This window comes from Mastomys coucha, unplaced genomic scaffold (genome assembly GCF_008632895.1).
Source record: "Mastomys coucha isolate ucsf_1 unplaced genomic scaffold, UCSF_Mcou_1 pScaffold5, whole genome shotgun sequence".
NCBI classification, from domain to species: Eukaryota; Metazoa; Chordata; class Mammalia; order Rodentia; family Muridae; genus Mastomys; species Mastomys coucha.
Window position 1 is genome coordinate 69,384,444 of NW_022196911.1, and position 15,322 is coordinate 69,399,765.

The following is a 15,322-nucleotide window of genomic DNA, read 5'->3' on the forward strand; positions in this document are numbered from 1 at the left end:
CCTGGATTTCCTGGATGTTTTGGGTTAGGAGCTTTTGGTTTTTGCATTTTCTTTGACTGTTGTGTCAAAGTATTCTAAGGTGTTTTCTGCCCCTGAGATTCTCTCTTCTATCTCTTGCATCCTGTTGGTGATGCTTGCATCTATGGCTCTTGATTTCTTTCCTAGGTTTTGTATCTCCAGGGTTGTCTCTCTTTCTAATTTCTTTATTATTTCTATTTACATTTTTAGATTCTGGATTGTTTTGCTCATATCCTTCACCTGTTTGATTGTGTTTTCCTGTAGTTCTTTAAGAGATGTTTGTGTTTACTCTTTAAGAGCTTCTAGCTGTTTACTTGTGTTCTCCTGTATTTCTTTGAGGGTGCTATTTCTTAAGGTCCTGTATCATCATCCTGATAAGTGATTTTAGATCTGAATCTTGCTTTTCCAGTGCGATGGTGTGTCCAGGACTTGCTATGGCGGGAGAATTGAGTTCTGATGATAGCAAGTGAACTTAGTTTGTGTTGTTTATTTTCTTAGGCTTGCCCCCCACCATATGGTTAACTCTAGTGCTACCTGCCCTTGCTAAATCTGACTGAAGCCTGTCCTTCCTGTGATCCTGATTGTGTCAGAACTCCTCAGAGTCAAGCTGTCTCTGTGATCCTGTGATTTTGAGATCCTGGGATCCTGGCTTGTTAGATCACCTGGCAGTGTGGCTTTCTCTGTGTGTTGTGGGACTTGCTGCAGAGCTTGTGCCCAAGGTCTGCTCAGAACACTAGCCCAGACACACCGGAAGGAACCAGAGTCACTGGGCTGGCAGACTTCCTGTGTGCCTGGTCAAGCTGGTCCCAGTTACTCCCAGTGTTGGGACAGATGTTGGTTCCTGCTTACCTCTGATCCTGGGTGTGTCAGAGCGCCTGGGAGTGGAGCTTCCTCTGGGTGTTATTTGTAAATATTTTTAAGAGGTGGAGATACATTGTTGTAGTTAACCAACTCTCAATCAAAATGTCTGAAATTCTTGTGTTTTACAAACCTATAAGAAATTTTCCAACTTGTTTAAATTATGCTTTTCCCCTTCTCTTCCTAATCTCTTGCTTTAAAGAGAAATTGGCATCTGGTAATAAACTGAGCAGAAATATTTTATAGGCCTTTTGATCTATGCAATTTAATAATTGGATACTTGATCTCTTGTTTTTATGTAATTGATAAATGGTGATGTGTATTTATGTTAGTTCAACCACATATTAATACTGCATGGGAATGTGTGCTTATAGTCCTGTGGGAGAAATTGTTTGTCAGTGTTCACCAGCTTGTAATAATTAATGTGAGAACTTCAACATCTACATAAATGATGAAATACAGAAAACTTCAAATGCCTTAGTCGACACAGAAATGCCAATCAAAACAACTCTGAGATTGCATCTTTTACCAGTCAGTATGGTGAAGATGAAAAACTCAAGTGATAGGATATTAGTGTATGATGAGGAGGATTTGGATCAAGGGGAACACTTCTCCATTGCTGGTGGGATTCCAAACTTGTACAACTACAGTGGAAATCACTTTACTGTTTCTAAGAAAATTTTGAATAGTTTTACATGAAGACCAGCTATATCCCTCCTGAGAATATACCTAAAAGATGTCCTACTATACCATGGGGACACTTGCTCATCTATGTTCAGAATAGCTTTATTCATAACCGTTAGAAACTGGAAACAACCTACATGTTTCTCAACTGAAGAATGGATAAGGAAAATATGGTACATTTACACAATAGAATACTATTCAACTATTAAAAACAAGGCATCATGCATTTTGCAGGCAAATGGATGGAATTTGAAGTTATCATCCTGAGTGAGTTAACCAAGATCCATAAGAACATGCATGGTGTGTACTCACTGATAAGTGGTTATTAGCCATGAAATACAGGATAACCATGCTCCACTCCACAGACCCACAGAAGCTAAACTAGAAGGAAGATTCAAGAAAGAATGTTTGATTCTCACTTAGAAGGGGGAAGAAGTTAGCTATAGGAGGGAAATAGAGGGAGTGAACTGGGTGAGAGAGGTGATGGGTTATAGGATGAGTGAGAGTTTGGGTTTAGGTGTGAGGAGGGATAGGAGATATGGTCAGATGGACATGAGAATGAATATAATCTGCAAATGGCAGGAATAGGAGTTGGAAGTCATCTTATGGATGCCCCAAAGACATTGGAATAGGGAAGGTGACCAAGAATCCATGGGAGTCTTCTGACACGTGCCTCACAGCATTGGAGATATGGAACCTGAAGATATGGCGACCTCCTATTGCCAGGTAGGAACTTTTCTGGAGCAATGGGGTCACCAATCCATCCACAAAATTTTCAATGCAAAATTTATTCAGGGATAAGGCATAGAAAAGATTGAGGGAATGGCCAAGCAAAAATGACTAATGGTACTCTGTTAAGCTTGCTGACAGGAGTCTAGTAAGGCTGTCCTCTGAGAGGCTCCCCCATACACGTGAATGAGACTGATGCAGAGACCCACAGCTAAACAGTGCATGGAGATTGGGGACTCTTATGAAAGAGTTGAGGGAAGACTTGAGGGCCCTGAATGGGATAAGAACTTCACAGGAAGAACATGAGAGTCAACTCACCTGGACCCTTGAGGCTCTCATAAATGAACCAAATAGCATGCATGGGCTATACCTAGGCACCCTGTACATATGTAGTAGATGTGCTGCTCAGTCTTCATATAGGTCCTGAACAACTGGTGTAATGTATTTCAAAAGCTGTTGCCTGCCTGTGGCATATGCTCTTCTACCTGGGCTCCCATGTCTGTCACCAGTGGGAGAGGATGAGCCTAGCCTGGCAGGGACTGTATATGCTAGGTTGGAGGGATACTTGGAGGGTTGTTCTGCCCTCTCAGAATAGAAGAGGATAGCTGATGTGGGAAATGCTTGTGGGAATGGATGACTAGGAGGGTGGTAGGATCTTTAGGAAAGTAAAGTAAATTTTAAAAATGGGGATAATTATTTTATTTTATATATATGCTGTGTCAATCAAAATAATATAGTAGCAATTTTAGCAACTTTGGGAATATTTCTACTCTTGACTTTTTTAAAGAGCTCCTTCCCCAATATCCATGTTCCAAGTACTCATTTATTTTTTCTCTCTACTTGGCCTGGCCCTACATTAGTTATGTATAGGTTTGGCAATTTGGTTAACATTTAACCCAGTACATATTGAGTAAATTAACTTACCTAGCATAATGTGATATTCTTCATACACACTCTGAAGGCATTAACAGAAAAATGTAAAGTCTCCCAAGGAAAGAACTCTGCTGTGGAATGCTGAGTGCCTTCAATTTCAAGCATGTGGTTCCAGGAATGCTTTAGACAGCAGCTCATATGTAGAATTTAGACTCTCTCTGTCTCTGTCTCTGTCTCTGTCTAGGTCTCTGTCTCTCTGTCTCTCTGTCTCTCTGTCTCTCTATGTCTCTGTCTCTGTCTCCCTCTCTCTTTCTCTCTCTCTTTCTCTCTCTCTCTCTCTCTCTCTCTCTCTCTCTCTCTCTTTTGTATGCACACTAATATATGGGTATGATGGCACTTGTTTCAATTTTTGTGATATTCTGACCAGTAAATGCCATTGCACTTTAAATTTGACAAATGGAATATTAAAAGATGCAGGAATAATAACTTCTGAGATCTTCCATCTAAAATGTGTAATTCACCTGCAATAATATTTTTCATCTTCAAGTTATCTTGTTGTGTAAAGGGTGTATATCCACTGAAATTTGGTTCCTTGTCGCTGAGAAGAACCAATCTCAGGTGTCAAGTGTGACTAGGAATCACAGATGAGAAAGTTTATATGCAATGGTGCAAGGAGGTGACAACAGCCTCAAGTCTCCCAGAACCATGTAAGTACAAGTTTCTCAGCTACAGTTAACCTACGAACCTCTAGCTCAGTGACAGTAAATTTTAATATGTGTAATATCAACAGGGTATTTTACTCAAATACCAATTTTTCATTCTACTCATTTTATATTTTTAATTAACAGCCAGAAAAAAATCAGTTAAATGGACTGAATTACATTGTAATTTATAAGTCATTACATCCTTCAAAAAGATTGAAGAGCAATTCCGGAGATAAGGCCCATACAACATTCTTGAAATCTCTTCCAATTATTTCAAAATGAAACAGAGATTAGTAATTAGTATATCAAACTATTTGGATGACAGAGATGGCATTATACTAATAGGATAGATTCTGATAAGAAAATAGTGTACAATGATATCACTAAGTATTATTATTAAAAAATACTTGCATATGTATGGGCAGTATGAAAACTTGAAAGGCAGAGAGTTATAGAATAGAGAAGTTATGACATCTAAAATTCTACACTGCAGAATATACAATCTGGGAACAGTAGACTTTGTGTTAGAAGTATATTTAATCAGATAGTTACAACCCTTCCCAACTCATGTAGGATGGCAGCAAGAGACACCAAGACCTCAGCTTGAGATCTTTCCCCCTTAATGCTAGGTTTATGAAGACCATAGAATGCCTCTATGATCATAATCTGTACAACATACTTGCTCATGTCTCCCATAATACTCATCCCTTGGCCAAAGGCAACCTACTCACAGAGGAGTTTAAATTCCAAAATACCTCATTATAGACAAAATACTTAGCCAGTACCTCTCTAGTCCCAAGTAAGAGTCTGTCCTACAGTAGTTACTGATTACAGTCATGATCATATCTGGTTATGTTTATGAGGGAGGTGGAGATGGCATGAAACTCATGGGTGGATTTGTAGTCATTGGTTCCATTGGGGATTGACAGGAATATCATAAACATAGAAACACATTTTGGAGGGTGAAGGGTACAATTGGGAAACTCCTAAAGTGCTAAGGACAGAACTGTGCATGCATTAAAATATCTTGGAAGTAAAACCATTTTCATTAGAATCCATCAGATTTTGTGGCAGCATGCCACCACACACACACACAAAAAACATACTTTGGAAAGATTTCCAGGTGACCCACTCTTGCTGTAAAGGTATGTTGAGAGAGATACACATGCTACTAACAAAGATCATGTGTATGTGAGCCAATTTCGTACATATGCCAATAAATGGAAATGGCCAGAATATGAAAAAATAAGTCCCTGGAAAAATATTCAAATATCTGTCAGGCCAGTATCTTTTTAAAAGCACATATCCTGATCCTCATAGCAGCCTTTTTTTCTTTGACAGTGCAAGTATGTTTTAACACCTGATCCAACCATCATATTTATTCCATTGTCCACAGAACCATAGATGATATTTGTAACTTCTTTCAGTGCCTGTTCTTTGCACTTGGCTCTAATCCTCTGGTTCAGATGTTACAGAAATGTTGTGTGTGGTGACATATTGGAAATTTGCATTACAATGGAATATACATATTTAATGGTCTTACACCCATTAGATTATTATAGATTATACTGACATTTATATTTGTCTATGAAAACACTATGTAATATCCCTAAATTCTCCAATATTCTGAACTCAGTTCTATGTTTTACTTCTGTATACAATCTATGAGCTTTATTAGTAATTACTATCATTTGAGCCATATAGAATATTAACTCTGCACTTTGTATAGTACATTACACAAGCATTATGCTTTGGTTATAAAATGTTCCCCCAGACTCAAGTATTGAAGACTTAGTCCTAAATGCAATGTTCAGAGAGCTTGGCGGACATGGCAGGGTCTTTAAAGCCTTGACCCATTGATTATCTCCTCCATTCTCAAGGTTTGATCTACCATGGGTATCCACAAGATGCTCTCAATAAGTATTCAGATAGGGATCTGTCTATGGTGTCAGTCTACTATGGGAAAGTTATTGGTCTATACTTAAGTCCATCAAGCAATATGACTACTATGAAAGAGATTACCTTGTCAAAGATGTACACAATGTCAAGAAGCAGTATCTCCAGTGGTACAATAGTGGCACTTTTATCTTGGGGTAACCAATAGTTTTCTAACTGAATGTAATCCCAATAAAAAAGGAATATATGCCTATTTCTACACACCTAGAAAGTCATAGGCCTTGCAGGAGAACCTGCTACTGCCATTTTCTAAGTCAACAAAGTATCTAATCATATTATAAATACTTATCATTGTTGCCAGAGATAAGAGTAGCTCTCACCTTTCATTAAAATTTCACTTTTTTGCTACACATGAGGGATATTACAGGGATGTGTTTGTGTACAAAATGCAGTAAGTTTTAACTATGGCATGTACAGTCACATTTGTTTTATCTACAAAGTAACCACTATACCTAAGGCTAAAGCACCATCTAGGAAAAAGGAATGAATCATTAAAAAAAAAAAAAAAAACCGAGAACCTGTACCTTGCTGCATGATAGTGTCTTCTAGATGGTAGATAAGTAGTGCCCATCAACTCTTAACCCCTCATTGAATTTAAAATAAAATATAAATTATGTTAATTTAGGAACATGACAATGAATAGCTGTTGTTGGAAGAAGGATGAGTTTTCTCCAAGGTCTAGTTCCCTTATGGATTATGTTCATCCCAAAAATATATACATACTAGCAACACCAAATAGATTCCATATAGTGTGTGTGAAACAACAATAATAATTAAGAAATCCTCTATAAAATCAAGTGAAAACATAAATGTAACAACAATGTCAAAGATATCTATCAAGAAAACTTTAGAATACTGAAAGAGAAATTGCAAAAAGACACATGGAATAAAATGACCTCCTATGCTCATGAGGGGAGAGAATTAATATTGTGAAAGTGGATGTCTAATCTAAAGTAATGCAAACATAGATTCAATGCAATTCCTACAAAATCTTTGGGCAGTCTTTACTGAAAAAGAAAAAAAATTACATTGATACGAAAGCAGAGAGGACCCTATATATCCAAATAAATCAGTGAATCCTTCAAAATAATAATAAAAATACAATTTACATCACCATGCCTGTTTTCTGTTATATTTCAAAGTCATTTGAGAAATAACAGCATCATGAGCAGAAGAAAGATCCAGGTATAAACCCCTGGAGCTATAGTTACCTAAGATTTGACCAGGATTCTAAAAATGCTGGCTAGAGAGAAATGAGCCTGTTATAAATGGTGCTGAGAAAATGGATATTAAAGTGCAGAAGAATGAAAGTAGCTCCCATTTCTAAATTTGTACACAAACAATCTCCAAATGGATTCAGACTAGTAGGTCTAACACTGTGAAACTGTTCAGTTAGAGGAAGGGGCAAGAGAAACAGTTCAATAGATGAGGACAGGTAAGCAGTCTCTGAATGGGACTCTAGTATCCAGTAAATAATGACAACAATCACCAAACAGGATTTTTATTCTGAAATAAAATGCTTCAGTACCACAAAGATAGACAGATGAGTGATCTCACAGCTTTCAAGGTGTGAGCAAATCTTTGACAAATCTAATTCTGACAGAAGATTTATATCCAAAATACACAAAGATAACAAAAATTTGAAGAATAAGAAAACACTTAACCCAATAAGAATGTGTAAAAAACTACAAGGACAATTTGCAAAAGAAGACATACAAATTGCTGGTATATACTTTTTTGAGTATTCAACATTCGTTACCACCAGAGCAATCAAAATGAAAACTACCTTGAGATTCCATTCCATTCCAGTATGAAAGGTTATCATCAGGAAAACAAATGTCACGAAACATTGGCAAGCAGCCTTAATTTACTTTGACAGAATGTAAACAGTTGGAGCTGATACAGAAATAAGTATGGACATTTCTTAATAAAACAAAATGGAATTACCATATTATCTAGCACTCTTGAGCATATGCTCTCTCTAGGGATACTTGCATGTCCACGTTTACTGATGCTTCATTTACCTTAGTAAAGAAATTGAATCATCTTAGATGCCTACAGCTGTTGAATAAAAAGTGAAAATATGCACCTATATACAATGGAATTTCATTCAGTTACAGGAGATGTGTTGAAGATGTATGTAGTTGGGAATACTACCTGGAGCAAGGGAAGTCATGGATTTCAGAAAAGAAACTATAAGCACCATTTTAGTGAACCAGTGTATTTCAAATCACTAATTTGAAAAGGGCTGTTTTTATTCCTATTTTATGCATACAAGTTTATGGTTTTGCATATATATACATATATATGTATATATATATGTCTCTCTCATATGTCATATATATGTACATGAATGATGATTTTTTTGTGATTACTTCCTGGATACTAGAGACTAGAGTCCCTTTTAGAAAGTGCTTACCTGGCCTCATTTCTTGAACCATTTCTCCTACTTTTTCCCCTAACAGAACATATATACATTCCAGGATATAATATCTCCTGCAATTAGAATTACAAATGACAAGCTGCTCCAATAGTGGTGGGAAATGAATCTGGATCCTCTGCAAGAACAGAAAATACTCTTAACCACTGAAACATACCCTTAGCCACATTAATAATTTTTATATATTTGTATCTATGTGAAATTGTATATAGAGGATAGAACACTTAAAAAAATGACTCATGAAAAGGAAAAAACAGGACCTTAATGGAGATATGTAGAAAGAAAGCAGAGTACATGTGATATGAAAGTGTAAGAGGGAATAATTAATCATAGCAGGATTAAAGCCATAACCAGGGCAGAAAGTTGTGGTAAAGTAAATGTTGGATATATTTTTTACCAAACTAAGTATAAATGAAAATGTCCCAATGGATGCAACACCTTTTAGACTAATAGAAATAAGGATATGTTTTAAATTTAGAATTAGCTAAAAATTCAAAGGGGAAAAACTTAATGTAAAATTACCATGTGACTAGGTACATACTTACAATAATTGAGTCAAACAAATGATTATTTATTAATATTCACAAAAGGACAACTTAGCATTGTTCCTAAGTGGAAAGAACCATCAGCAAATGAATACTTAAACAAACATGGAATATCTATACAATGACATATAATTTAACAACAAAAAAATCAATTATTGGTACACAGACATAAATTGAAAACATTCTAATAGAAAGAACCAGCCAGGAACAACTTATATTCACATGAAATATCAAGAATAGAAAAAATGTAAGAGCATAAATTAGAATTGCCTGTAGATGGTTAGAGGTGAGAGTATGTGTGAATTGACATGGGAAATCTTTGGGAAATAATGTGTTCTAAAATGCATTGTAGACTCCTTGAAATGACACTGAAAATACTAAGGATATTTAATTATAATGATGTATATGTACATCACTGTTTTTAGGGATGATTGAATTGGATCTTGGTCCTACCATGCAATGCAACCACTTTTGTTTCTGATATCATCCAAAACTCAGAGTATGGATGGCATCTTTCTTCTTGGGGTAATTAAAACCAGCTGATTAGCAAGCAAATGTGATTGTTCTACAGAACTAGAGCAGGCAGCATATATCTAATTTCCTGAACCATCCTTAGATCTCACTATTTCTACATATTTCAAAACAAAAGTGAATCATCTCTAAGAGCTCTGTAAAAGTTAGATCAGTAAAGATCAAGATTCAGGCTAGACAGAGAAACCCTGTCTTAAAAAAAAAAAGATTCTCTGGGATTGAAAGTTTGTCTTTCATTATTATGTACAGAACTTCATTTAGCTGATTACTACCATATTCAGAAAGCTATCCTGAATAAAGGAATTATAATGGCAGAGTTAGGGGAAGGACTGAAGGAGCTGAAGAGGATGACAACCCCATAGGAAGACCAAAATTATCCACTAACCTGGACTCCTTGGAGTTCCCAGAGACTAAGCCACCAACCAAGACAGTACATGGGCTGATCTGTGGCCCCCAGCATATATGTAGCAGAGGACTGTCTTGACTGTCCTCAGTGAGTAAGGATGCGCCTAATCCTGTAGAGACTTGATGCTCTCAGTGTGTGAGATTGGGGTGGGTAGGTAGGTGAGTGGGGAAACAGCATCTCAGAGGCAAAGGGGATGGGGGATGGGATGAAGAACTCTTGGAAAGTGGATGGAAATGGGAGCAACATTTGGAATGTAAATAAATAAAACAATTTTTAAAAACAAACAAATCAAATTTTAAAAAGCCCAAATACATAAATGCCTCCTCTGACCTCATGATCAATGATCTACTCATTCAACATGGAATTATAAAGTTATCTCAGATATACAGAGAGGGGTTGAATAATGGTTGTAGTAGGTTCAATTAATGTTTTCATGAGAGATAAGAAGGAAAAATGAGTGACAGGTGTGGGAACATGGACTGCTTTTCTATTGGCTTGAGGAAACATTAAACTTGCCATCTGATTGCTATATTCCTACCTTTTTCACATACTGGCACAGATAGACTGTTGAAAGATGATGTTTACATTTTTAAAGAAGATTGTACATCTGCCCTTTCTTGTGGATAGTCATGTTGAATTGTGATGCTCATCTTGGAAGCTTAGAAGTGTGGGTGTTTTTCTACAGTCTCACTCTGCTTTAAAAAAATACCATTAGATGGGCTAGAAAGATGGATCTGCACTTAGTGGCTAGGCTCATGACCAAAAAATATAAAAACTACTCATGACTGTTTGTCTAAAGTTTTTTCAGTGAGACACTTTAAGTCAATACTATCCTGAATAATTCCTGGTGATGTAAGGTGGTTTTCAGTCACCATTCTTTGATTTTCTCACTAAAAAATTGGGCTTAAGTCAAGAGAAGCCCGGTTCATTACCTAAATGTGGAACAAGTATGTTTTTTCATGCTTTTTGTGGCTTTCTTGTTTCTGCTATTTATTTGTTTATTTGTTTGTTTGTTTGTCTTTTAATTCCACATCCACCTAACTGTAGAGAATTATAATCAGTGACTATAATTGGTCTCCACTAGAGATCTTTGAGGCAAATTGGTCCTAGAAAGCTCCTGGGAAATTATGTCTTTAATGAGTTATGCAGGGTTTGGACCTCTCTTGGGATACTGTGTGCCTAAGGCCCAGGGATGACAACAGGGTGATCTGAGTAGGGTTGATGCACATAGGTGATGAGTAAGGAGCATACTATTCCTTTGTCTGTAAATAAAATAAAGGTGATCAGGGTCATGAAGGAGAAACTTTGACTTAACCTCAGTAGAGCTGGATAAATACAGAAAAATAAGCAGGTGTCTTGAATTCAACTAGAATTTCAGTTTTATGAAAAATAGGTTTTTCAGGTATGATACATGTCTTCTTTTCTTAGTTATACCTTGTTATTATTTGTTTCATGGTCAACATGTTTTGTTGTGTTCATTACTATTACTTACTAGATAATTTTTTTCTCAATATCATAACATTTACACATAAGAACATCCTTACGAGAGGGATTTCAGTTCTATATTGCTTAAGGTTTGTTTACTATAATTTCACTTCTGGGATCTGAACAAACTATGTTATAGAGTCCTACTCAAAATGATGATTAATTTTATTTGTACAAGTTCACAAATATCTGAGTCACTGCTATTCTATCTGATTGCTCCTAAGTAACAATTAATAACATCTATTATAATATTATTATAATTATTATAATTATTATAATATTAATATATTAATATATTATATGTTATTATAATGTAATCTGTAACATATAGAAAAGGTATGAAGTCCATTGACCTGTCAGTGGTAACTGTTGATGGTAATTTCTCTGGATTTTGATGTTCACACACATGCACATAAGTACTATTAATTTACATGAGAAGCAGAAAATAGGTATGGTAGTACATTTTTGTCATCTCAGTACCAGGATACAGAGAAAGAATTTTTTGAGACTAGTATGGGATACAAAAGAAGAGCATCTTTTAAAATGGTGCAGGATTTTTTTCTACATAGTTACTCCTCTATATTATTAATCTACAAAGTCTAAGTTTGCAAATTCTGAAGTCAGCTGTATTTTAAAACTGTCAGTCTATGAAGATTAAAACAGTCAGAATAGGTTGTAACATTTTTGAGAAAGTTGTTTAGATTTCTTGATGTTTCTTCTGTTTTGTCAGCTTTGAGACCTGTGATAGATTCAATAGCCAATGATGTCCAGAATCACAGAATAACGTGTGTGTGTGCATGTCTGTGTGTGTGTGCCTTCCCATGCATGTGACTAAGGATAAAGACTTCTCAGTGTTAGAGACTAAGAAGGAGAATTTTTGAAAAACTGTCTAGAACATTGGAGACACTTAGAAGAATAGATATTACACACTTTTATCTAAGGCAGAAGACGCAACCTTTTTCTACACTGAATTGTCCTTTCCCCCCAATTACTTCATCTGAATGTATGAAATTCACTCTGTGGTATAGTGTTAGTTACTTACTGAAAGTCTAAAGATTTTAATGACATTTAGAGAATATCTACATAGCATCTAGTATGGTATCAGGGCTTCACCCACTTGATGCATAAATTAACCATCAGATACAGCAAAGTCATCTGAGGAGTGATATTTTCAAAGTAACTGTTGCTTCTTTTTTATAACATAAAATTTTTTAGCCTGTCTGATTTCTGTACCAATATCAATGACATTTGAGTATTAAACCATATGGATATGATTTGGAATCATCAGCATCACTGTGGAATGATACAAATGACTAATACTAACACTGTAGGAATATAATATTAGATCTCTTTAAACAGTGTGGAATTTAAAGTATAGTGCTGTTTAAATCTTTGTATTTAAATGGGAATTTTTCTACCTTTGATAACAAAAATTTTGAATAATTTTGAGCAGCAGGTAGAAAATGTTCATCAGCCAAATTCATGCATCATAATAGTTATTGGCCCTAGTTGGAAAATCAGAATGATTTTAAGTTCCCAAAGAGAATGGAGAAATATATGACCTTTCCTGTATACTTCCAACTGAGGAGAATATAGATTAAAGCAATGATCAAATATTGACTGCATGGGATATGAATACAATGCTATGAAACACAGCTGAAGGAATCACTTAGTATGGGAAGACAGGATAAATTTAGCTGAGTATGTGATAAGCAGTATCTCTGGTTTGTAAGTGAGGATGAACCAGATGAATGGAAAACAGAGAAGTGATAGGCGAGAGAATGAGCAACTCCAAAATGAAGGAGGTGAAGATTTCTAACACCAGCATTGATAAAGAGAGAAATCCAAGTATCACTGTGAGACTATGGGATGTACCACTGGCACCTGTAAGATAATGAAACAGAATTTATGTCCTTGGAGGAGTTTTAGTGGAGTTTTAGGAGTTCAGAGCAATAGTGGTAATCTGAAAAATTGTTATGGAACTCCACTATTATAATGGAACAGTGTAAAAGAAGAGTGTTGAAGGAGAAAAGAAGGGTCAAGAGACATTGAGAGCATGGACAGGAAATAATTATGCATCTGTACTCTAGTAAAGAGAAGAAGTGGTCCTGATACATAGATAAAATCTCACAGAGAGAAATGGATGAAATAGGAGGAGAATAAAGTAGAGACTCTGGATAATGTATGACAACAGATCAATGTAAAAATTAATGGATATAAATTTATGGATATCAGACTAAAACCTAAATTTCTTTCACTGCCCTATGGAAGACTGAAAATGTAGGAGAAATGAGGAATTATTTAAAAGAACAAAATTTCACTTGGGGCTTTTGAGCTTCTGATGTCTGTCATAAAGTAACAGAATGAAGAAGATTAGTTTACAGTGAGTGAAAAATCTCTATGTTACAGAGTCATTCGGGTAATTTAATGTGTATGTGAATTTTTCTGGAAATATATACAAAATTATAATGAGAAAGTTTAGGCAAATTCTTCAAGAACATCAGTATACAGAATAACATAGATCAAATTGCAAAAGAAGAAACAATAGTCGCCCAGGATGAACAGGTAACAAGAGAGAGAAACATTAATCCATTTTGTATCTCAGTAGAAACAGCATAGAAATGCCTAGAAAAAATTGGAGATTGAAACATATTAAAGAGAAGTAAAGAAAGAACAAAACTGACTGTAATGATTGTAAACATTTGGGGTTTTGAGATTATAATTACTATGATGACTGTAAGAGCAATTGTTGTACATTTTCTGGATGTATGCTCATTTTTATCTTGATATTTTTTCATTAGAATACTGGAGAATCAGAATGATAATGAACAATCAAACGATCATCTCCCAGTTTCTCCTCCTGGGCCTACCCATTCCACAAGAGCACCAGCACCTGTTCTATGCCCTGTTCCTGGCCATGTACAGCACCACTGTCCTGGGGAACCTCATCATCATCATCCTCATAATACTGGATTCCCATCTCCACACACCCATGTACTTTTTTCTCAGCAACTTGTCCTTCACTGATATCTGCTTTTCCTCTGTCACAATGCCTAACTTGCTGCAGAACATGCAGAGCCAGGACACATCCATTAGTTACATGGGTTGTCTGACACAAATGTACTTTTTAATGGCTTTTGCAAATATGGAGAACTTTCTTCTTGTGGTCATGGCCTATGACCGCTATGTGGCCATCTGCTCCTCTCTGCATTACATGAGTATGATGAGCCCCAAGCTCTGTGTTTGTCTCGTGGTAATCTCCTGGATATTTACCATGTTGTATTCCATGTTGCACACCCTACTCTTGGCTAGATTGTCATTTTGTGAGGACAATATGATCCCTCATTTTTTCTGTGACATATCTGCCCTGCTCAAGTTGGCCTGCTCTGACATTTATATTAATGAACTAATGATATTTATCTTAGGAGGGCTTGATATTATCATCCCATTCTTACTCATTGTTGTGTCCTATGTACAAATTGTCTCTTCCATTCTAAAGGTTTCATCTACTCAGGGTATACACAAGGTCATTTCTACCTGTGGCTCCCATTTACCTGTAGTTTCACTGTTTTATGGAACAATTATTGGTATCTACATATGTCCATCAGCTAATAACTCTACAGTGAGGGAGACAGTCATGGCTCTGATGTACACAGTGGTGACTCCCATGCTGAATCCTTTCATCTACAGCCTGAGAAACAGAGATATGAAAGATGCCCTGATCAGAGTCTTTTGCAAGAAGAAAATCTCTTTATAATGGTAATATTGGAGTTTTAAATTTAAATTTATCTAGTAATTATATTTATATAAACCTTACAAAATGTATTGCTACAATGAAACATACTACATAACATTTTCATTTATAAGAGAGAACTTTAACAAAGTAGTTTATTAAGGGAAAGAGACTAAGTGACTCAGTGATGCCCTCACCTGCCTTCCAGACATTGTCCTAGAAAGCATTAGGTAACAGCCATTCTATTTTTTAATTAAGCAAAGAATTTTCTCACATATAATACAACCCAGTCATAGTGTCCTCTCACTCCACTCTTTTTAGCTCCCTTCATATCCCCTCTCCCCCAGATCCACTACTGCT

The 15,322-nt window shown here is 36.0% G+C and overlaps 1 protein-coding gene across 1 annotated transcript; it reads left to right on the forward strand.

Annotated features, from left to right (window-relative positions):
* Positions 1-14,047: 14,047 nt before the first annotated feature.
* LOC116077100 (olfactory receptor 1468-like) lies at positions 14,048-14,986 on the forward strand. The gene has a single exon (XM_031351421.1). The coding sequence runs from the start codon at positions 14,048-14,050 to the stop codon at positions 14,984-14,986; it is 939 nt and encodes a 312-aa protein (XP_031207281.1).
* Positions 14,987-15,322: the final 336 nt, after the last annotated feature.